Genomic DNA, 22,858 nt, shown 5'->3' with positions numbered 1-22,858 from the left:
CAGGTCACAGCTGAACAATAGTGACCCCGTAGGGTTTTCAAGGCAAGAGATATTCACAGGCAGTTTGCTAATGCCTGCCTCTGTGTAGCAACCCTGGACTTCCTTGGTGGTCTCCCATCCAAGTACTCACCAGGGCCCACCCTGCTTAGCTTCTGAGATCTGATGAAATTGGGCTAGCCTGGGTCATCCAGAAGCCTAGGATTCTTCAGAAATGTATAAGGGGGACATAGGATTGCCAACCTCTGGGTGGTACCTGGAGATCCCCAAGAATTACAACTGATCTCCAGACGACAGTTCCCTTGGGGGAAAAAATTATGGTTTGGAGAACTTACAACATGGCATACATCTATCGCTTCCACATATCTCTTGTCTTTTAGATAATTGAAAGCAAGTTTGAATCCTAGGGTGGGGAGAGCAAAAAAGGGAAGGTTAGTGTTCTGCTTAGTATACAACATAAACTAGAATCATCACTGGCTCCTGTGTGGGTAATGAAAGCGGCCAAGCTGGGCCACCCACAGACAAGGCAGGGCTATTTGGGGGCTACAAGGCAGAGAAACAGGCCTTTATCAACCTAAAGCAACGTTCTCTATCCCTGCGGAGGTATAAGGGAAAAGGTGTATCTCCTCAAGAAAAGGGGCTAGAGACATCTTTAAAAGAAAGATGGGAATTCAGAGAACCTGACAGAGGTATTGTTGTAACGTTGTACAGGTTGAGTATCCCTTATCTGGACATCCGATATCTGGATTGAGCCGAAAACCAGACTTTTTGAGCCGGCATGCAGGCATTACTCAGAGGCCCTCAGGGGGTTGGACTAGATGACCATGGTGGTCCCTTCCAACTCTACGATTCTATGATTCTAAGCTTGGCAGAAGCGCCTTGATATGCCCTGAGTTGCTGGACCCTGGGACTCTCCTTTGGCCTCTGTGCCTGGGCCAGTATAGCGGGCAGCTACTTCGCCACCATCACTTGACGGATTTACTTTTCTACCAAGCAGATATTCATATTTTTGTGAACACACATTTACGACTCTTTGCTGCAAAGGAAACCTTGGAAGCACAGAGTGTGCAGCAAACTGGACCATAATAGTAATTCCTCTACTTGCCGACAGCGGGATTTGATTGGTTGCTGTATTTCCAAGCAAACTCATAGTTAGCAGCCGCATTTCTGTAGGCCTTTTCCTTTTCTGCGATAAATCCCAGACATTCATATGCTTTAGAGCACGACTGCAGAGAAAGAAGACAATACAGCCCCCCCCCCAAAAAACCTTTTAGTAACATAGAAACACAGAGCTGTAAAGGGACCTCAAGGGTCATCTAGTCCAACCCCCTGCACAACGCAGGAAATTCACAACTGCCTCCCCCCCACACACAGTGACCCCTGCTCTATGCCCAAAGGAAGGCAAGAAACCTCCAGGATCCCCGAGCAGTCTGGTCTGGAGGGAAATTCTTTCCTGACCACAAAGTGGCAATTAATCGGCATTACCCTGGGCATGTAAGAAAGGGCCACAAGAGCCGAGCACCAACTCACCCCTTCCTGCCCTCCCTCTTGTGATCTGCTAAATTCACAGAAACAGCATGGCGGCTTCCAACACATATAAACAATCAGCCACAAGGAATACATTTCCTCCACAACAGTAAAATCGATTTTGGCTAATTTATAAAATCACTTCAATTAAAATTCCTGCATTTCTTTACAGCACTCCAAATGTTGTGTTAAATGTGGGTTTTGGGGGATAGGAATGAGAGGCCAGCTTATGTGTAGACTGCCGCTGTACTCAACCGTAGGCCTGATGAAACATCTCTGTCTTACAGGCCCTGCACTATTGAGCTAAGTCCTGCGGGGCCTGGGTCTCATGAGACAGAGAGCTCCACCAGGCTGGGACCAGTGTCAAAAAAGCCCTGGCCCTAATTGAGGACAGCTGGATAACCCTGGGTCCAGGGACTACCAGAAGGTTGTTTACCTTGGAGCATAACTAGGGTTGCCAGCTCCGGGTTGGGAAATACCTGGAGATTTTGGGGGTGGAGCTGAAGAGGGTGAGATTTGGAGGGACTTCAATGGCATAGAGTGCAATTGCCAAAGCGGCCGTTTTCTCCAGGTGAACTGATCTCTATTGGCTGGAGATCAGTTGTAATAGCAGGAGATCTCCAGCCACCACATAGAGGTTGGCAACCCTAAGTGTAACACCCTCTAAGTGTATACCAGGCGATTCTGCAAATATAAGGGTCCCAGACTTAGGAATCGACGCATCAAGAAGTTCTCTAGTCAAAGCAACAGCGGCACGTGTTCTCTCACCTTATTGTACCGTAAGCAGCGGTTTAATAGTTCCGCGGCATGGTCGTATTTTCCATTGGTGCAGTGGATGTCAGCCATCAAGATCCAGCCCTTCTCCAACTCTTCGGCGTCTGTCAGAGACCAAGGTGCTTTGCTCAGCCGCTTCAGCTGGGTCCTGGCTTTGGCGGTCTGTTTGAGAATCAGGTTTGCTTGAGCCAGGGCCAGGATCGCTGAGATATTTTCCATCTAGGAAACAGGGTTTTAAAAAATTATTATTATTTGTTTGTTTGTTTTTGCAATTCGTAGACCGCCCTCCCTGGTCAAAGCCAGCTCGGGGCAGGTTACATCATTTAGAATTTATACCAGCGATATTAAAACTTGTAAGAATAAAAACCCAATTAAAAAAACAGAATCCTAATATGGTCCAACCATCCAATCGTATTGGCCAAGCAAGCAAACAGGCAGGCAACCCTTCCAGTCGATCCTGTATGCACATAGGAAGGGGAGTAGGGAGGCCAGGGTAAGCAGGATTTAAAAAGGGGGGAATCCTGAATTTGACTGCAATCTTATTTTTTGAGCACTGTGATGAACATTTAAAGATGACGGTGGTGTTCCTTTGCCATTGCTAAAATTGTGCTGGTGCTTCATCCTTGACGGTCCCCTGCTCACTTTCTTTTCTGATGATCTTACCTGGTTCTGGGCCATAACTGTAAATGCGGCCAAGGCCTTGTCCACATTATGTTTCTCTTTGGTGGCCATTAAACAGTAGTTCCGCAGCATCTCCTCTTGGTTGTGACCTTCTTGGGAGTGGGCGTAAAACTCCTTGAGCAGCTTCTCTGCCGTGCGGATCCCATGCTGCTCGGATTCCCTTTTTTCCTTTAGGATACTGTTGAGAAGAAAAAGTTTTGATATTTTTCTAGCCCGGGGATCCCTGACATGGCGCCCCTGGGCTTCATGGCAACCATACTATGTAGCCAGGCTACTATGCCGTCCGTACAGAGTGACTGACACTGGATTCTCTACTTCATTGGTGTGCATTTCACGCTAGTTTATGGTTTTGAGTGAAAGACCAAGCACCAGGGCCGAGGAAACCTCGGTGAAAAGGGACTTCTACCAGAACCCCTTCTCTTCGTTAGTTGGTCTCACCACAATTTTTTCTACATGCTTCTACTTCCAATTGAGGATGCTTGTATAGCACTGGAACCTATTGGGTTACCATCTGTATACTTTGGGACTTTGTCAATGTCAACTGCAGTTTGCAAAGTTGTTTGATATGTTGTTGTCGGTGTAATTTTTGTATACTTGTGTGTTATTTGTAATGACCTTGCATAACAATGTGATTCTCTAAGAGCATATTTATTGTATGTTGTGATAAAATCAATATACACAATTGTGGTTTGGTTATACATTTATTGTTATAAGCATTGTTTGAACAGTTTCCGTCATTAGCGCTACTTTTCTGTTCAACCTCCAGGTAGTAGCTGGAGATTTCCTGCTATTACAACCGATGTCCAGCTGATAGAGATCAGCTCACCTGGAGAAAATGGCTGGTTTGGCAATTGGACTCTATGGCAATGAAGTCCCTCCCCTCCCCAAACCCCACCCTCCTCAGGCTCCGCCCCAAAAACCTCCCGCTGGTGGTGAAGAGGGACCTAGCAAGCCTAACAAACACTCGCCCAGTGAACTCTGGGTTCAGTAGAAGGCTGAATGCAAGCTGATATTCTGGCCGACCACAATTCAGAATAGGCTCCTGATGAAAGGAGATCAGAATCAGGGAATGCCTGAGGTTCCTCAGCTGCCCTGCCAATGCTGAGTTCCAGGGCTGACACACACACACCCAGCAGTGCCTCCTACCCGTACGGAAATCTGTTGCCGCAACTAACTGCTATAATTGCATCTATTATTCAGAGGCGGCAGCTGCTGAATAATCAAGGTCGTAAAGAATATTTAGGTTAAATTCTGAAAACTCTGAGCCTCGAACGCTTTCTGCAAGAGCTGAAGACCTAAGCACAGAGCTGGAAACTTGGAGTGGTGGTGGTTTCATTCGGCTGCTTGGTAAAGTGTGACAGCAATTTTAAGCCCATAGTAAGCCTGCCTCGTGTAAAATACCAAACAACGCTTGTGAAATTGAGGATGGCTGGTGCTATCTGGCCATGTAAACCCTATGTTTTACAGCCACTGATATGTTAGTGATAACAGCTACCATTGGACAACAGGAGTTAACTACACCAATGGCAGCCCAATGTGATGAGTAAATGTTTGGATCAGAAAGCAAACCTGGAACAATAGAAGGGCTGTGCAAAAAAATCTTTTTGGGTAAATTTTGGGTTTGGCTTTATTGGACCCGTTTTTTTGGGATACCCAAAATAAGCTGAATACCCATACCAGTAAATTGGTATTCCGGCTTTTTAAAGGTTTTTCTGAAAAAAAAAAAAACCAAATCCATTTTAGCCTATGGGAATTTTTTTTCGAAGCTCCTGGGGGCATTTTTAGAGGTAGAGTTTCCAAATTTTCAGGGTAGCTGCAAGGCATGCTCATTGCATGAACTCCGAATTTTAGTAAGGTTTGGGCCAGGGGGTCCAATTTTTGGGTTGATAAACCCGATATGCACAGCCCTAAACAACAGTATTAAAAAACGTCAGAGTGAACCACATGGTACTGTAGATCATAGGGTGTTTGTGTTTTGTTTTGTTTTTCAAAATAATGGTGCAGTCTAAAAAACGGCCCAACACCATTCTCCCTGTACTCATGGAAAGGTGGGAAGAAGAAGAGGAGTCGGTTTTTATATGCCAACTTTCTCTTCCACTTAAGGAAGAATCAAACTGGCTTACAATTACCTTCCCTTCCCCACAACAGACACACTGTGAGGTAGGTGGGGCTGAGAGAGCTCTAAGAGAGTTGTGACTAGCCCAAGGTCACCCAGCTGGCTTCATGTGTAGGAGTGAGGAAACAAACCCAGTTCACCAGATTGGGGTCCACCACTCATGTGGAGGAGTGGGGGAATCAAATCCATTTCTCCAGATCAGAGTCCACCGCTCCAAACCACTATTCTTAACCACTACACCATGCTGGCTTCAACCTGTATTTAGAAATATGAACTTGATGTTCCATCCCAGAAGCACTGGCCAGCTTGTTTACCTCGCGTCCCCATTTTGGTTCTCAAAAGCTTCTCCACCGATTATCTCATTGTCAGGATTTAGGCAGATCTGAATCATTTTGTTAAGGGCTTTCTGGCCCCAGTCGTTATCCTTACGAGCTTTGTTGAAGAACTTCAGGGCCTCATTTGGCTGCCCCATGTGCCTGTTTGTGGGGAGAAAGAGAAAGACTTGAGGCTAAAATACACATTTGTTTACAACTTGTCTCTGGGCTCAGTGCTTTGATCAGAGTCACAGTTGGCTCCAAGAATGTTGTTTAAAATCACCAGGAGCTGATTTTGCTGATGACAAGAGGTATGTGTGGAGGAGGGGCCTCCTGCTCCCTCCCCTAGAGTTTTTCCTGAGCCTAAATAAGCCCCTGTGGGAAGCTATTCACATAACTTTGTAACTGCACACGGAGTAGTGTGAGCCCTTGCACCTCCAAAGTAATTGGGCTTTTCTGCATTCTCCTTTTCCTGGTCTTGAAGTTCTTGTTTCTTCTGTGTTTTTATAAAAGTTCTGCACATGTTTTACTCCCTCTAGTGGTCCATTTGATATCACACTTTTAAAATGAAGAGTAAAAAGCAGCCACTTAAATCAGCAGGGAAAGAAACTAGATTTAATCTCCTGCTATATCGAATGAGTACCCAGCTTGCTGGGGGTAAAGGGAAGATGACTGGGGAAGGCACTGGCAAACCACCCCATAAATAAAGTCTTCTTAGTAAACCTCGGGATGTGACGTCACCCCATGGGTCAGGAATGACCTGGTGCTTGCACAGGGGACCTTTACCTTTTACCTATATCGAATCGACTACTAGAGGGAGTAAAACACTTGTGGAACTTTAAAAAAACCACCAAAGAAACAGGAACTTCAAGACCAGGAAAAAGAGAATGCAGAAAAACCCATGGAAACTGTCAATTTAGGCTTTTGCTGCATTTTCATTTTCCTCGCTTGCATGTTCCTGTGGCTTTGGGTTGTTGTTTTTCCTGTTCTGCATGTGTTTTGCTCCCTCTAGTGGTTCATTTGATATTACCTTGGTTTATGTCCGACATATCTCCCTGAAGATTTAAACTGCAGGTTTTTATGCCGGACAGAGTAATGTAATATCGAATTGACCACTAGAGGGAGCAAAACACATGCAGAACAGACCTTTGCCTGAAGCAACAGGAACACAATAAAAATGCAGAACTGTCCTTAGTCTGGAGCCCGAAAAAGGTTTTTGAAATGAGAGAAATCACAGTCCCAAACACACTAATAGGAGAGCAAAGAATCTAATTTATTTTAAAAGAAAAATAATGGGTATTTATTTATATAGAAAATTAATATGCCACCTCTCCAGACCCTCTTGAGGCAGCTCACCGCAATACAACAAAGCAGACAACAATAAAAATCATTCATATCAATAAAATACATCAATAAAATAAAGTCATTAAAAAAGGAAATTAAAGCCACCAATAAAGGCATGTAAAGCAGCCAGAATAGCCCAGACTAACCTGAGCTTGGCAGAGCTTGGAAGCTTAGCAGCACTGGCCAGGTTTAGTACTTGGATGGGAGACCACCAAGGAAGTCAGGGGGTTCCTATGCAAAGGAAGTCGATGACAACCACCTCTGCTCATCTCTTGCCTTAAAAACCCCATGAGGGGTCTACCAGGAGTCGGTTGCAACTTGATAGCACTTTAATTATTTTATTAAAGCACATGAAACAGAGCAGGCGAAAATGATACATTGATCAAGGCCGCTCTGCGTTTCCTCGATCGGCTTTCCCACTGCTATTTCACAGAGGATGTAACTTTTGTCCATGCTGCTAGCTACAACTTACCAGCAATACAGTCCTTTGCAGTAATTATAGCCGGGCTCCAAAGGTGTTCGGGTTGATTTGTTCTCCGCCATTTCAAAAAATGGTATAGCTTCGTCAAGTTTGCCACTTCTTCTTAGCAAATCGATCAAGCTCTCCATGACTAAGAAATTATCTAAAACATTTTAATATGTTCAGATCTTTGGAAACGACATGCAAACAGACCTTAAAGATATGACTGCAGTATTACTGATGGGGTGCTGTTGGCTCCAAAAACCTGTCTTTTGGCACTGATCCATGTGTACATGCACCTGTCCTGTAATCATAAATACCTGATGTTTTCTCCAGAATATTTCGGTACAGATGTATGGCTTGGTCATACTTCTCTTTTCTAAACAGAAGATCTGCCATCATCTAGCGAAAGAAAAACAGAGTTGCACTTACCTGGTAACTGCCGTACATCAAGTGGTCTTCTGTGCAAGCACACATTGGCCTGCGCATGCACAGTCCCATGTGGGATTGCACAGAAGCTACAAAGATGAACAAATGTTTCACTTTCAGTGCAACGGGGCTCAATGCTTTGCAAAGGACAGCAATTTGTTAATCGGGACAGCCGTGGGGTATTAAAAGACATGCACAAATTATGTTATCAATTTCACATGTGTGATATCGAATCGACCACTGGAGGGAGCAAAACACATGCAGAACTGAAACCCCCCCACCCCCAAGAAACAGAAATGTCGAAGCAAGGAAAATGAGATTTCAGAAAGGCCCCCATACACAAAAACAGTGATCTGCAACACAATTAACTCTACTTTTAGGTGCTGACAAAAAACAACAACACAGTATACCATTGTTCCAATTTCACTGTTGTTGTCATCTTGAAGCAGGAGAGAACAATAATGCTCACACTGCTCCGTCTCTCCTTGCATCAAATGCAGGCGAGCTAATTCGAGCACTACCTGGAAATACAATGGAAGCACAATTTAATTAGCAGTGGAATACCAGTGATCATAATTTTGGGCAGGTGCAGAGAATTCTGCTTAGCCCCCTCCACACAGAACCCTGGTTGCCATGTTTCTAACTACAAGTCAACCTGGTGCAGGTTTATTTCACAAACTGGGCTAAGCCAGTGTGGTGTAGTTCACAAGTTCGCAAGGTTGAAAGAGACCACAAGGACCATCCAGTCCAACCCCCCTGCCATGCAGGATCCCACAATCAAAGCACTCCCGACAGATGGCCATCCAGCTCTGCTTAAAGACCTCCAAGACGGGGACTCCACCACCCTCCGAGGCAGCGCATTCCACCGTCAAACAGTGGTTTGGAGCGGTGGAGTCTGATTTGGAGAACCGGGTTTGATTCCCCACTCCTCCACATGAAGCCAGCTGGGTGACCCTGGGCCAGTCACACTCTCTCAGCCCCACCTACCTCACAGGGTGACTGTTGGGGGGAGGGGAAGGGAAGGTGATTGTAAGCCGGTTTGATTCTCCCTTAAGTGGTAGAGAAAGTAGGCATATAAAAACCAACTCTTCTTCTTCCTTAATTCTTGTCTCCGCCTTTTTTTGGATTAGAAGCCTTGTGGTCCACTGATGTCTTTGAAATTTACAAAACCAAAATATATATTCAAGATCTCGTACCGTTTAAAGCATATTTGAATCTGTGTTGAGTGTAGGGTTGCCAACCTCCAGATGGTGGCTGTAGATCTCCGGCTATTACAACTGATCTCCAGGTGACAGAGATCAGTTTCCTGGAGAAAATGGCCGCTTTGGCAATTGGACTCTATGGCACTGAAGTCCCTCCCCTCTCCAAACCCCACCCTCCTCAGGCTCCGCCCCCAAAATCTCCAGGTATTTCCCAACCCAGAGCTGGCAACCCTAGTTGAGTGAGTCAGAGTCTGCATTCTTGCTTAAGAATGTAAGAAATGCTTTGCAGGATCAACCCAAGAATCCCAGCAAACCACAGGCTCTAGGGATCCAACTAGAAAATGGTCAGTGGTCCATCAGTGGACTGCAATTTGGTGGCGGTGGAAAGTGCTGTCAAGTCACAGCTGATTTATGGCGACCCCATAGGGTTTTCAAGGCAGGAGATGTTCAGAGGTAGTTTGCCACTGCCTGCCTCTGAGTGGGCTGAGAGAGTTCCCAGAGAACTGTGACTGGACCAAGGTCATCCGGCAGGCTTCATGTGGAGGAGTGGGGAATCGAACCCAGTTACTCCAGATTAAAGTCTGCCGCTCTTAACCACTACACCACGCCGGCTCTTGGACTGCAGCCTACCTTCTGCCTAAGCCTGGTATTGGCCCCCTTAGCATGTATTCGGGCACAGAAGTTTGAGATTATGCTGACCTTACTGTCCGTGGGAACAAAGGACAGGGCATCAACATAGTACTTCACGGCTTCTGCATAGTTCTTTGCGGCTCGGTGGAATTCAGCATACTGTATGGCGATTGCCAAAGCCACTTGTTTCTGAGGAGGAATCAGTTCAGGCTGCTCTACCCGGATTCGCTTCAGTATTCTTTGCTGGGTGTCAGATGCCTTAAAAAATGGACAAAGACAGGGTGGCGTTAAGTACACCCATGCCAAGACTATGAACGTGTGACAGTTACTCACTGGCGAAACAAAGCACAATACAACCCTGCCAAATCAAACCACCAGACCCTACAAGACGTCCAACACCGGTAGCTTCATAGAATCATAGAATTGGACCACAAGGGTCATCTAGTCCAACCCCCTGAACAGTGCAGGACATTCACAACTGCCTCCCCCCCCCACACACACACCAGTGACCCCTACTCCATGCCCAGAAGATGGCCAAGGTGCCCTCCAGGGTGGTGTAGTGGTTAAGAGCGGTGGTTTGGAGCGGTGGAGTCTGATCTGGTTTGATTCCCCACTCCTCCACATGAGCGGCGGAGGCTAATCTGGTGAACTGGATTCATTTCCCCACTCCTACACACGAAGCCAGCTGGGTGACCTTGGGCAAGTCATGCTCTCTCAGCCTCACCTACCTCACAGGGTGTCTGTTGTGGGGAGGGAAAGGGAAAGGTGATTGTAAGTCAGTTTGATTCTGCCTTAAGTGGTAGAGAAAGTTGGCATATAAAAAAACAACTCTTCTTCTTCTCCCTCTCATGATCTCCCTAAGGTCATAGAATCAGCATTACTGACAGATGGCCATCTAGCCTCTGCTTAAAAACCTACAGGGAAGGAGAGTCCACCACCTCCCGAGGAAGCCTGTTCCACTGAGGAACCCCTCTAACTGTTAGAACATTCTTCCTAATGTCTGGAGTGAAACTCTTTTGATTTAATTTCAACCCGCTGGTTCTGGTCTGACTTTCTGGGGCAACAGAAAACAATTCGGCACCATCCTCTAGCTTAGTTGGTGGTGGTAGAAAGACTTGTCAAGTCACAGCCAACGTATGCCCACCCTGTAGGGTTTTCAAGGCAAAAGACCTTAGGAGGTGGTTTGCCATTGCCTGCCTCTGTATGGCAACCCTGGACTTCCTCAGTGGTCTCTTGTCCATGCGCTAAACAGGGTTGACCTTGCTTAGCTTCCGAGATCTGATGAGATTGGGCTAGCCTGGATCATCCCGATCAGCACGAGGTGAAAAACCATCACCTCTTACATCCGGGGATCTTACTACTGCTTTTCAACCCCTGCACTCCCTTCAGTCATCCTCTGGGGGCCTCTTGTAGATGCCCATCCCAGGATGGCTCATTTACCTGTCACCAGGGGAAGAGCCTTCTCAGTTGTAGCCCCTACCCTAGGGAATGCAATCTATGATGACAGCCATACCCCGCCAGACTTGTTTAGTTTCTGCAGGGCACGCCAGGCTAAATTGTTTAGCTTGGCCTTTGACAATGTAATCCAGATGTTTGGGTTGTTTTGTTAGTGGTATGGTGCCAGGCACATATTTTAATAGTTTGACACTTTAATGTTAGTATTTTATATTTGTTATCTGCTTTTATGTTGTAAGTCGCTGCAAGACCCTTTGAATGAGCTGCAACTAATTTTTTTTAATAAACATCTCCATTACTTTGTCTCTACAATGTCTATCATGGCCAGACAGAACCATGCAGAAAGAAACTAATGAATGGACATAAATCTGGCATCAAAAACCCTGGTGAGTGCATATTTCAGCCTTATTGGATATTCCAAAAGAAATCCCAGTTCCATTAAGATAATCTATTCTGGTGGGGATGTAGCAGTCATTATCTGCCAAACCTACATTTGGCACATGGTTGCATTTGTTGATTTTGGCATGCAATACCTCATGGGCATGAGACAGTTATGCATGACTGTATAAATCAAGTCCCAGATAGAGACTGCTGCTTGTTCTCCCATTTATAAGTTCCGAGAGAACTGTTTATCATGATGCATCCCTTGCTCTCCCATGTAATTTTCCCATTGGTTTCTCTAAGAATCATGACTACTGAGGGAAAACATTCTGCCAATTGGAGGGTTGTATTCCCAGGAGATAGCATAGAAACATTCTCCTGGATTCAACACTTTAGGTTAACTGTCATCTCTAAATTAGGCGGCTTCCCAAGCTACATTTGTGTGTTGAGGCAGTGTTCAAACCAAGGCCAAAGAAGCCTGTTTAGGTTTGAAATGCCACCGGGGCGGGGGGGGGGGAGGCTATTGCCCCAGCCATTTTTCCATGCTGAAACAGTGCTGGGGAGTGATTTTCCCATTTTTGCTGCTCCACATGGACTGTTCTCATAGAATCAGAGTTGGAAGGGACCACCAGGGTCATCTATTCCAAACCCCAGCACAATGCAGGAAATTCACAGCTATCTCCCCCACCCCCACACCCTTGCCACCTCCCGAGGAATCCTGTTCCACTGAGGAACTGCTCGAACTGTTAGAAAATTCTTCCTGCACATGGAAAGGCAAAAATGGGAAAATCACTCCCTGCCCAGCGCTGTTTTGGTGTAGGATAATGTCTGGGGGGAGACAGAGCCTTCCCTCTCCCTGCAATGGCATTCTGTTGACAAATGGGCTCTCTGCTTTCTTTCTAAGAGCCATTTCCCACCGCTGCTGTGTGGCTGCAGGGAACGGGAGATGCTCTTTAAAAATGAGCACATCTAGTTTGTCTGTTCTGTTACCCAAATTAGGCAGTTTCCACTTTAATTGGGGGAATTAGCTACAGAGACAGAGGGAGAGTTGGGTAACAGGGATCTGTAACCTATGTATACCAGGATTAATCCTGGGGGGAAATGTCAAATAAGCAGGCAGTTGTACAAATCAAAAAGAGGTTTTATTGAAAATAACAAATAATGAATTCACTTTCAAGCAGTAATCAAACACACACGAATCATACAAGAGGGATGGAAACAAGGGTGGAAAATTGCAATAGTTCAGGGATGGGCAATATTTACCATTCCTGAAGAGGCATCTAGTGAAGGCAATGCTGAGAGGGGAAACGGCCAGCGTTTCTGGGAGCAAAAGAGGAGTCCCCAAGCAAGCGGGGGAGTATGCACGGATCCAACACACACACACACACACGGAATGGCCAAAGGACTAATGTTTATGCTCCAAAATGAGTCCTGAGGTGGTATGAGGTAGGCTGGCAGGAAAGCCAGAGACAAAGAATTGATTGTTTTTCCGGGGTCTGAATAAAAAGACTGGAGAGGTTTGATGAGTCATCAGGATGCAGGAGATCCTCCTGAACACTGATTGATTACTCAGGATGTGTGCAGCTAGGATAAGTAATCGTTGGCTCGGAGAGCTGATTAAATCACCTTAAGGAGAGGCAATGGAGGAGATTAGCTAGCCCTGTTTTCCAGCCAGGCACACCTTGGGCCAGGGGAAATGCACAGCTGCCAACCACCTTCCTACCCAAGTCAGACACAAAAGATGTATCCCAGACTTCTCTGAGTGGCATCCATTTTGAGTGGAGTAGTGTTTTGCTCTTTGTCAGCCTTTGGTTCCCGTGCCTTTCATGATACTCTTTAGCAGGAGGGTTCTGGCTGCTTACAGTTCTGCTGCCTTGAAAAACATGAAGTATATTGGTACATATGTTGGTAACAGACTTGGAACCACCTCCAGCAGGACATGAGACTTGTATAAAGTTCAAGATGTTTACCTTGTTCAAAGTTTCCAGAACGCTTTCTCCTTTCTTCGATGCCATATAAACCTTTGCTAATAACATTAGGTTCTTGACGTCCTTCATCATAGAGGGCACGTCATCAACTGGAAGATCAAAACTCACGTCATGATACAAAACAATGGGTGTAGGTCAACAAGGCACCAGTGGGTGTCATGGTGACCTCCAACACCATTCAGCAGCCACCACAGCACAAGGATCTTCACTGTGTGACAGATGGTAAGCCGCGGCAGCCATTTTGTGGCTGCACCCACCACGCTGTGTCAGAATTCCAAAAAGTGCCAGCAGGCTCAAGATTGGGGACTCCTGGTTTAGACACTACTTTGAGCCTGGCTTCTGTCAGGAAAGAGAGTGGGGTATAAATTCAATAAATAAAATAATAAAATGCAGACCTAGAGCCTTTGTATTGTGACAAATAACTACCCTCCCTTTCATTTTTTAAACAGAACATCTAGCCTGATTGAGAAATCTAGAGAACTCTAAGCTGCTTGCTCGGTCTTTTGTGATATTAGGGTTGATCCTAATAACAGGTACTGTACTGCTTTTAAAAAGCACAAATCAATCCAGCTTCTTACAAGCCAGCGTGGTGTAGTGTTTAAGAGTGGTGGTTTGGAGCGGCGGACTCTGATCTGGAGAACTGGGTTTGATTCCCCCACTCCTCCACATGAGTGGCGGAGGCTAATCTGGTGAACTGGATTTGTTTCCCCACTCCTACACATGAAGCTGGCTGGGTGCCCTTGGGCCAGTCACAGCTCTTAGAGCTCTCTCAGCCCCACCTACCTCCCAGGGTGTCTGTTGTGGGGAGGGGAAGGGAAGGTGAGTGTAAGCCGGTTGTAGTCTTCCTTAAGTGGTGGAGAAAGTTGGCATATAAAAACCAACTCTTCTTCTTCTATAAAATGCTTTGTAAGGTAGGGCTGCCAATCTCCAGGTGGCACCAGGAGCTCTCCTGCTATTAAATTTGATCTCCAGATAACCAAGATTAGTTCACCTGGAGAAAAAGGCCGCTTTTGAAGGTGGACTTTATGGCATTATACCCTACCGATGTCCTTCCTTTCCCCAAACCCTGCCCCAGCCCAGGCTCCACCCCTCAAATCTCCAGATATTTCCTAACCCAGAGCTGGAAACCCTATTTGTAAGGAGAGGAGTTATTAAGCATCTAGTCATTAAAAAGCAGCCTGAATGAATGGCCCTGTGCAGCATTTTTAGGTCAAGGCCTACCCTGCAAGTTCATTCCATTGCCTGAGGACGAAATGAACGTTCTCCAGAAAGAATCCAAGAAACCAGAAACATTACCAGGGTCATGATCCAGTGCTTGGTTTAGGACCTTCTCAGCCTTGCCAAACTTGTTCAGCTTTAAGAGGAGAGTCGCAAGATCGTGGCACAAGAAATCCTGCTCACTCATTTTGAGAGCAACGTCGTAGTAATTGATCGCCTGTAACACATGGATATGTTTCAACAGATTCATTAACCAAGGAAACATGTGCTTTTGAGACATCCATAAAGAAGAGATACATAAGCAGGATCATGTAGTTATGCGCCACTTTATGGCAGATTTTAATGCTCTCCTGATTGTAAGTTCCTGTTGTTGTTGTTTTGGGACGGGGATGTCTGTTCCGCATATGTTTTGCTCCCTCTAGTGGTTGATTCCATATTACACCGGTTTATGCCCAGCAGAGAAACCTGCAGTTTAAATCTGCAGGGAGATACGGTGGACATAAACCACTGTAATAGTGAATTGACCACTAAAGGGAGCAAAATGCATGCAGAACTGAACCCCCCCAAAGAAACAGGAACTTACAAGCGAGGAAAATGAGAATGCGGGGGGTGGGGTCTGTTTCTCAACCTTGTTGTACTGATGGGTGTTCACATAGGCCTGTCCAATCTTCCGTGCTACAGCTGCGTCCAAGGGGTTTTTCTTCTGAGCTGCTTCATAAACTTCCAAAGCTTTCTCAGGCTAAAAAAGTGACAGAAACATGGGTGTTATTTTTCTATATAATATCATATGACTTCATGTGCAGGAGTGGGGAAAACAACTCAGTTTACCAGATTAGCGTCCGGCACTCATGTGGAGAAGTGGGGAATCAAACCCGATTCTCCAGATTAGAGTCCACCTCTCCAAACCACTGCTCTTAACCACTACACCACGCTGGCTCTCACGCTTCCAAGTATTCAGAGTGCTTTAGTTCATATAACAACTGGCTTTCAATCTCATGTTTTATTTTTTTAAAAAACCTCCTTTGAATTTGATCTAAAATTACTCCCGTCTCATTTTTTAAAAAAGGATATTTTTTACACCAACCTCTTGAATATTCATGTAAGCGTCACCTAAGAGAAGGCTTGTATGCGGGCTTGGCACATTTTCACACAGCTCACTGCACCAAAAGAGGAATGTCATTGAAAAAAATATAACAAGAAACAAAGCCCAGCATAAATCGTACATGTTTACAACTTCACAAATTATTCAAAAACAAAGAAAGGCAACTGTTTTAAATTAGTGTCTTCATGACTATGGTTCCTACAATTACAATATAATAGTGAAGAAAAAAGACACCCTGGAGCACTTCCAAGCAAGCAAGAACATCAGCAAGGGCAGATCAGCGTGGTCTAACTGGATATTTTAATATATTTTCAAATATATTTAGTAATATATTTTAGCGCCTAGAATATATTTCTGATAGGCTCTCAAATTATCCTTCCTCTAATTTTTTTGATCCCTCCCTACCCTAAAACAATATATGAATAAAGAGTCTTTGCAAAAAGCATTACCAATAGCATCCAATGTACAGTCTCTTATCCTTTCGGATGTGAAGGTAAATCTGAGCCATCTTTTCCTTCACCTCAATGTAAAATGGCTGGTTTGGTGTGATATTCCTCAGCATTGTTAATGCTAAATCCACTTCCCCTTTACTGAGAGCCAAATCTGCATTAGCAACAGTGATACGGATTTTCTCTGGTGTCCCACTGAATTCATTGATGGTATCCTGCATAACCTTAGTTGCTTCATGCTAGGATGTAAAGAACGAAAAATATGGCACATTCTTCATCAGCACCAACCACAAGTGTCTTGAGACTTTTCTAAAACATTGACATGTTATTTTGAAATGATCAGGAGCATGGAGACCAGGCCCTAAAAGGAAAGGCTGAGGGTCTTGGGAATGTTTCATCTGGAGATGAGGAGGTTGAGGGGGACATGGTTGCTGTCTTGAAGTATTTGAAGGTCTATCACTTAGAGGAGGGCAGGGAACTTTCCTCTTGGCAGCAGAGGGCAGGACTTGCAATAATGGGTTTAAATTATGGGTGGAAAGGACCCAGTGGATATTAGGAAAATATTTTTTACAGTAAGAGTATTTCAGCAGTGGAACCGGCTGCCTAGGGAGGTGGTAAGCTCCCCCTCACTGGCAGTCTTTAAGCAGAGGCTAGACAATCACTTATCAGGGATGCTCTAGGCTGATCCTGCTTTGAGCAGGGAGTTGGACTAGATGGCCTGTATGGCCCCTTCCAACTCTATGATTCTAGGTCCCAGGTTCAATCCCCAGCATTAAATTACATGTGGAAAGGAACCAGCTGGATAATGGGATTTTTTTTTAACAGTAAGAGTAGTTCAGCAGTAGATTCAGCTGCCTAGGGAGGAGGTGAGCTCCTCATCACTGGCAGCCTTCAAGCCCTGGCTGGACAAACACTTGCAGAGATCTCTAGGCTGATCCTGCATTGAGAAGGGGGTTGGACTAAATGGCCTGTATGGCTCCTTCCAACTCCATGAGTCTATAAAGATTATATACAGATAGAGAGTATATTCACAACTTCTTACCAATTCCCCGTTGAGTCGAAGAGCTTCAACCAGTTCCAGGTATATGGAAACTTGTTCACTAGTCGTTATAAGGGGTCCCATGCCCTTTTTAGCTTCCCCTTTCAATTGACGTAAGCTGAGAAGCATTTTCAAGACTTTAATGGCTTCGGGATAGTCCTCGGCTTTGTTCAGCGCTTGGGCCCTGATGAAGTGGTACATTGGATGATCGCGAAGCTGGCAAAGATATTGAAGAGGATGCCATTAAGGCAAACCAATTACAGGCTCCTTCAGAAAACAGTGTTGGGTCTTAGATAGCGAGATTCGTTACATGTCAGACAGTCAAGGGTTAATTAGTCAAATGGTCAGGAAGAGCAGATCGCCATTGCATTCATGTCATATGGTCACGTAGGCAAAGTAATCTACATTTTACTGCCTTAGTATATCTTTTGTTTGAAAGAGAAACCACTGACTAGTTGTTGTTAGTTACCAACCTGAAAGGATGGAAGAGCACATTTCTCCCTGTGAGAATGGCTACTCGTGAGTAAGCGTAGTAACTGCTAGAGGAGTCTAGCAAGCCTAGGGAACTTAGATATGTAGGAAGTTTATTGTTTATTGTTTAACCCATGTACCCTACCCTTGAGATTAGTTAGTAAAGAATTGATTTGATTAAGAAAACGACTCTGTGGTATTTTATGTGTGACTGACCTTTATTTTCAATAAGCCAAAAAGCAAGATCCATCACTCTGAATGGTAGCAGATTAACTGAGTTACAGAATCTAACAAACAGCAAGTCTGTAAAGGCTTTGAGGAGGTTTATAGTTCAGTCCTCGGGTGTGTACACAAGAGCCCAGTTCTTAGCAGGAGTGACGTACTCTCTCAAGGTTACTTTTCCTTGTCCTGCTTTTTGCACTTTTAATTAATTAATTATTTTGTTTTATACCCTGCTGGGCTCAGGGCGGCACACTACAAAATTCCATAAAAATAGATACAATAAAATCTAAATCATGTGCAAGTTATATCACAAAGAACTGCAAGGGAACTCCCTGCCCCAGGATGTGGTGGTGGCAGCCAACTTGGAAGGCTTTGAGTGGACATGTTCATGGAGGAGAGGGCTATCCATGGCTACTAGTCAAAATGGATATCAGTCATGATGCATCCCTATTCTCTCCAGGATCAGAGGAACATGCCTATTATATGAGGTGCTGTGGAACACAGGCAGGAAAATGCTGCTGCAGTCGTCTTGTTTGTGGGCTTCCTAGAGGCACCTGGTTGGCTCCTGTGTGAACAAACTGCTGGACTTGATGGGCCTTGGTCTGATCCAGCAGGGCCTTTCTTATGTTCTTATGTTATGTTCTTGTAAGCCCTTCACATGTTCACTCTCAAGTGCATCTGCCGGTGAACAGAAGGAAAGGGCCAGCGACTCTTTTATACGACTTTAAAAATATGTACTCAGGGCTTGGCCTCACCTGGAAATTATGGCTGACCCCCGTTTCCAGCGAATGGGCACATTCTTTAATGTTTCTCTGAGAGAGGTGGATCTGGGCCATCAGAAGATTGGCGTCTGTTGATGCAGGGTCCAACTCCAAGCAACGCTGCAGGGTGCCCTGGGCAGTTTCGACTTCTCCTGCAAAACAGCCCGGCATGTTAAACGTATCTTCTTAATATTCTACATCCTTATAGGAATCTCAAGCAGAAGTTGAACTATCTGGTCTCCCTCCCTAAGCACAGGAGTTTGCTAATGGAATGGTGTTCTGCTCCACAACTGTGCCTGTTTTCTTAAAGTGAAGACAGATGTGGCATTTTATTTATTTGTTTGTTCGATTTGCATGCCACCCATTCCTGACTAGGTCAGGCTCTGAGCGGCTCGCAACAAAAATAGCACACAATAAATAGTACAATTAAATATGAAATAAAATTACTTTCCATCAATTAAAACAGCAATTAATTAGAACTGCAGAAACTTCCTCATGGTATTCATTTCTGACATACCTTTTCCTCTACACCAGCGTGGTGTAGAGGTTAAGATCGGTAGTTTGGAGAAGTGGACTCTGATCTGGAGAATTGGGTTGGTTTCCCTGCTCCTCCACGAGAAGCCAGCTGGGTGACTTTGGGCTAGTCACAGTTCACTCCAAATTCCCTCAGCCCCACCTACCTCACAGGGTGTCTGTTGTGGGGAGGGGAAGGTGATTGTAAGCCGGTTTGATTCTGCCTTAAGTGATAGAGAAAGTCGGCATATAAAAATCAACTCTTCTTCTTCTACCTTAGAGACCACCAAGTTCTGCGCAGTTGCTATTAAAATACACAGAACTTTATTAGAGAATTATTGTTAAAACATTTTACAATTTTAAATTTTTAAAGTGATAATTTTAATCAGGAATTTTTATTGATCTTACACCTTTATTTGTATGGGCCGTCTGTGATTCTGCAGTGCAAAACTATTGAGTCTGGACATTTTGATATGTTGGCAAGTGATTGGTCAGTTGACCTTATCAATACATTTAGTTTAAAATTTACCTTAGAGACCGACAAGATTTCCACGGTCTGAGCTTTCAAGAGTCAAAGCTCCCTTCGTGAGGATGCGTTTGGAGTTAGAGACCTGCCTGGACTTCCCAGTAAGCCCCACGAAGACCAGGAATAAACCCTGGAGACCCTGGTCCAACCTCTGTAGTGAGGCGCAGGGCACCCTGATACAACCCCATGGCCCAAAACCACAACCAGCAACATCCCTGCTCAACTGGGGAGGGGGCAAAGCTGATGCCACCGGGCTTTCTGTCCTTGGGAGAGGCTGGGGGATGCTACCAGGCATGCCTGGCTTGCCCAACTTACCTTGTAAGGGGACCAGGGAGCAGGTCGAGCTGGAGGTGGGCAGCCCTGCTCCAGGGCATGGGAGGGAGAGGACCATGGACAGGTGGAAGAAACAGGTGGCTGCAACCCCCTCCCTTCTGAGGCCTTGTGGGTCAGCTAGCAGAGGGGTGGAGCCTGGATATTCTTCAGCCCCACACAATATGAGTATGTGAAAGTCCACAAGTATTATTATTATTTTGCCTTTGAAGAAGAAGAGTTGGTTTTTATACCCCGCTTTTTCTCGACCTTTAAGGAGTCTCAAAGCGGCTTACAACTGCCTTCCCTTCCTCTCCCCATAACAGATACCTTGTGAGGTAGGTGGGGCTGAGAGAGTTTAGAGAGAACTGTGACTAGCCCAAGGTCATCCAGCTGGCTTCATGTGGAGGAGTGGGGAATCGAACCCAGTACACCAGATTTGCTGCTCATGTGGAGGAGTGGGGAATTGAACCCAGTTCTCCAGATTAGAATCCGCTGCTTTTAATGACTATACCACACTGGCTCTCCAGAAGGAGAGTTGGTTTTTATAACCCACTTTTCTCTACCTTTAAGGAGTCTCAAAGTGGCTTATAATCACCTCCCCCCCACACACACACACACAAAACAGGCACCTTGTGAGATACGTGGGGCTGAGGGAGTTCTGAGAGAACTGTGACTAGCCCAAAGTCACCAGCAGGCTTCATGTGGAGGACTGGGGAATCAAACCCTATTCTCCAAGTTAGAGTCTGCCACTCTTAACCACTACACCATGCTGGCTCTCCCAGGGATAGATGATCAACTTACCTGATAAATATTTCACCTGTGCCATTAGATAAAGTGGCTCTATCATCCCGGGAACTGCCTTCACGACTGGATTCAAAACTATAGTTGATTGTTTAAGGACAGACGATAAAACCTGACCAGGTAATCTAGGCTATGGGTGGGGAAAGATACATGTATTACAAATCTTTCAGAATATTAAATCCATGTGTCATGGGTTTAATTTAAAAAAATTAGGAAACACTGTTGACAGTGGTTGGCGACATATTTGAAAGTGCTTCTGCCGCCTGCAACCAAGGAATGGCCTGCTCAAGTTAATAGCTGGAGATCCTCTATAAAGAATAAACATGGCCTCAGGTCAGTGTGGCCAGGAGATAATGAGGAGAAATCTGGAATATGTTAAAAGAGATATAAGAACTATTTTAATTGGGAAACTAAGAAATCAAAGCGACTGAGTGTCAACGAGGATGACATTCAGTCAAAGAGGGAAGGGGAGATACCTGTTTTATCAGTTAATGGCCAGTGAATAATTTATACACTTATGGAATGCTTAGTCATTAATATATTTCTGTTCCAATTCAAAGTAGTCACACAGAGCTAACTTTATCTGAAGAGACAGGTGCATAGGTTGAGTTTATGCTGTCCAAAGCTATATGAGCAAAAATATCTGCCAAATATTTTAATTGTATAACACTTCCGTCATTCCAGAACTGACTGCGAAGCCGGCGCATACCTGCTTCGCACTACTAAAGAGCCCATTTAACGTGACCTTTGGTGTTTGCCACAAAGAACCCCCCTGAAGGAACCATGCAAAACAACAGAGGTGCGTTAGCTAGGCACATGCTAATGGCTAGGCAAACAGGAACAAAGGAGCAGGCGAGTGGGGGGGTGGAATTTCTCCTTTTGCGTAGGGACCGTGAATAGGCATTTTTAAAGTCACATTTTAAAAAAGAGCTTTGAGCGAGCATCAAAATTGACCATGCAAAAATGGCCTGTGGATGCTCCATTGCTACTGCAAATGCCTAGGCACTCACAGCAACAGTGAGAGCTACCCAAAGAATCCCCTCTGTGTGGAAGCAGCCCAGGGTTCTCCTCATGAAAGCAAAACGACCCTGTGAATAGCTGCTGCCCTCCAGTGTCCTATGGAACTTGGGAGCCAAGGAGAGCGAAATGGTATTTCTCACCTGCTTGGGGCAAAAGGCCAAATACTCTTTCACAATTTCAGTCACAAACAGGGGACTGAGCTTTTCGTAGTGTTCGGCGCCCAGAGGAACACCCTGCAAAGTGGCGAAATGGAGGTCGGCGGCTTCATTGAGCAGGGTGGTGGCCGCCTGCTCGTCCTTGCTTTGCCTCGAAGCGATCACAGCCTGAAGGTAAGCCAGGACCTGGAAGACAGAGGACGCTGCCTTTGACGCCACGGGAGACGTCTTTTGGGATCAGCTCGAGCCCAGACTCTGTACAACAGGGAGTGGTGTGGCATAAATATTTTTTTAAAATGCATTTGAATAAACGGTTCAAAATATTTGCCCTTTGGAGTGAGATTACTGCAGCCCACTGCAGTAATAGACCAGGATTTTGAGTGTGGGAATTCAGGATTCCAAACGCAGTTGATGACGCAGCAGGAAAAAAGGAATGGGAAAGTCAGGATTCCTCCCCTTGGGGCACTGTGCAATCCACGGCTGCGTTTTCTGAGAGGGAATTTCCCGTCAAAAAACTAGCTCTAGACGTTTCTGAACCATCGTTCTGTACACATGCAGTGCCCATGAATGTGATGCACAGAGATCACAAAGAAGTGAACATCTAAACGTACTTTGAGAAACCAGTTTTAATGGCTAGATTCGAGTCCAGCAGCACCTCAGTGTTAAGGGGGATCCAGCAAATGAGTTCCCTGGCTTCATTTCAACCAAGGCTAGTACTGGATGCACATAACCCTTAAGATGTTCCCTATGGAAGGGCAGGGAGAGGGGAAAAACAAGCTTTTAGGAAGGCCACTCCTCACGTCCTTGTTTATTTTGTCTGCACAATCAGATAAGATGTATTCACACTAAAGTGCTATACAGTGGGGATGAATACTTACTGATATGCTATCATGAGAACACATGAAGAAAAAGAAGAGTTGGTTTTTATATGCCGACTTTCTCTCCCACTTAAGGGAGAATCAAACTGGCTT

The 22,858-nt window shown here is 45.2% G+C and overlaps 1 protein-coding gene across 1 annotated transcript in view; it reads right to left on the bottom strand.

Annotated features, from left to right (window-relative positions):
- TTC21A (tetratricopeptide repeat domain 21A) overlaps window positions 1–22,858 on the bottom strand; it is a 47,013-nt gene that overhangs the window by 181 nt on the left and 23,974 nt on the right. Inside the window, exons 11-28 of the mRNA XM_056857581.1 lie at window positions 21,873–22,073; window positions 20,713–20,842; window positions 18,555–18,712; window positions 17,110–17,322; window positions 16,068–16,306; window positions 15,601–15,673; window positions 15,145–15,255; window positions 14,595–14,733; window positions 13,281–13,387; window positions 9,544–9,732; window positions 8,053–8,163; window positions 7,534–7,615; window positions 7,226–7,376; window positions 5,410–5,571; window positions 2,962–3,157; window positions 2,293–2,517; window positions 1,103–1,223; window positions 333–400 (exon numbers count right to left, since the gene is read on the bottom strand). Coding sequence (XP_056713559.1) covers window positions 333–400; window positions 1,103–1,223; window positions 2,293–2,517; window positions 2,962–3,157; window positions 5,410–5,571; window positions 7,226–7,376; window positions 7,534–7,615; window positions 8,053–8,163; window positions 9,544–9,732; window positions 13,281–13,387; window positions 14,595–14,733; window positions 15,145–15,255; window positions 15,601–15,673; window positions 16,068–16,306; window positions 17,110–17,322; window positions 18,555–18,712; window positions 20,713–20,842; window positions 21,873–22,073 — 2,676 coding nt within the window. The remainder of the gene's footprint in view (window positions 1–332; window positions 401–1,102; window positions 1,224–2,292; window positions 2,518–2,961; window positions 3,158–5,409; window positions 5,572–7,225; window positions 7,377–7,533; window positions 7,616–8,052; window positions 8,164–9,543; window positions 9,733–13,280; window positions 13,388–14,594; window positions 14,734–15,144; window positions 15,256–15,600; window positions 15,674–16,067; window positions 16,307–17,109; window positions 17,323–18,554; window positions 18,713–20,712; window positions 20,843–21,872; window positions 22,074–22,858) is intronic.

The sequence above is a fragment of the Euleptes europaea genome, chromosome 11 (genome assembly GCF_029931775.1).
Source record: "Euleptes europaea isolate rEulEur1 chromosome 11, rEulEur1.hap1, whole genome shotgun sequence".
Taxonomy (NCBI): Eukaryota; Metazoa; Chordata; class Lepidosauria; order Squamata; family Sphaerodactylidae; genus Euleptes; species Euleptes europaea.
Note: the sequence above shows the minus strand (reverse complement) of the source record. Positions and strands in the feature narration are given on the sequence as shown.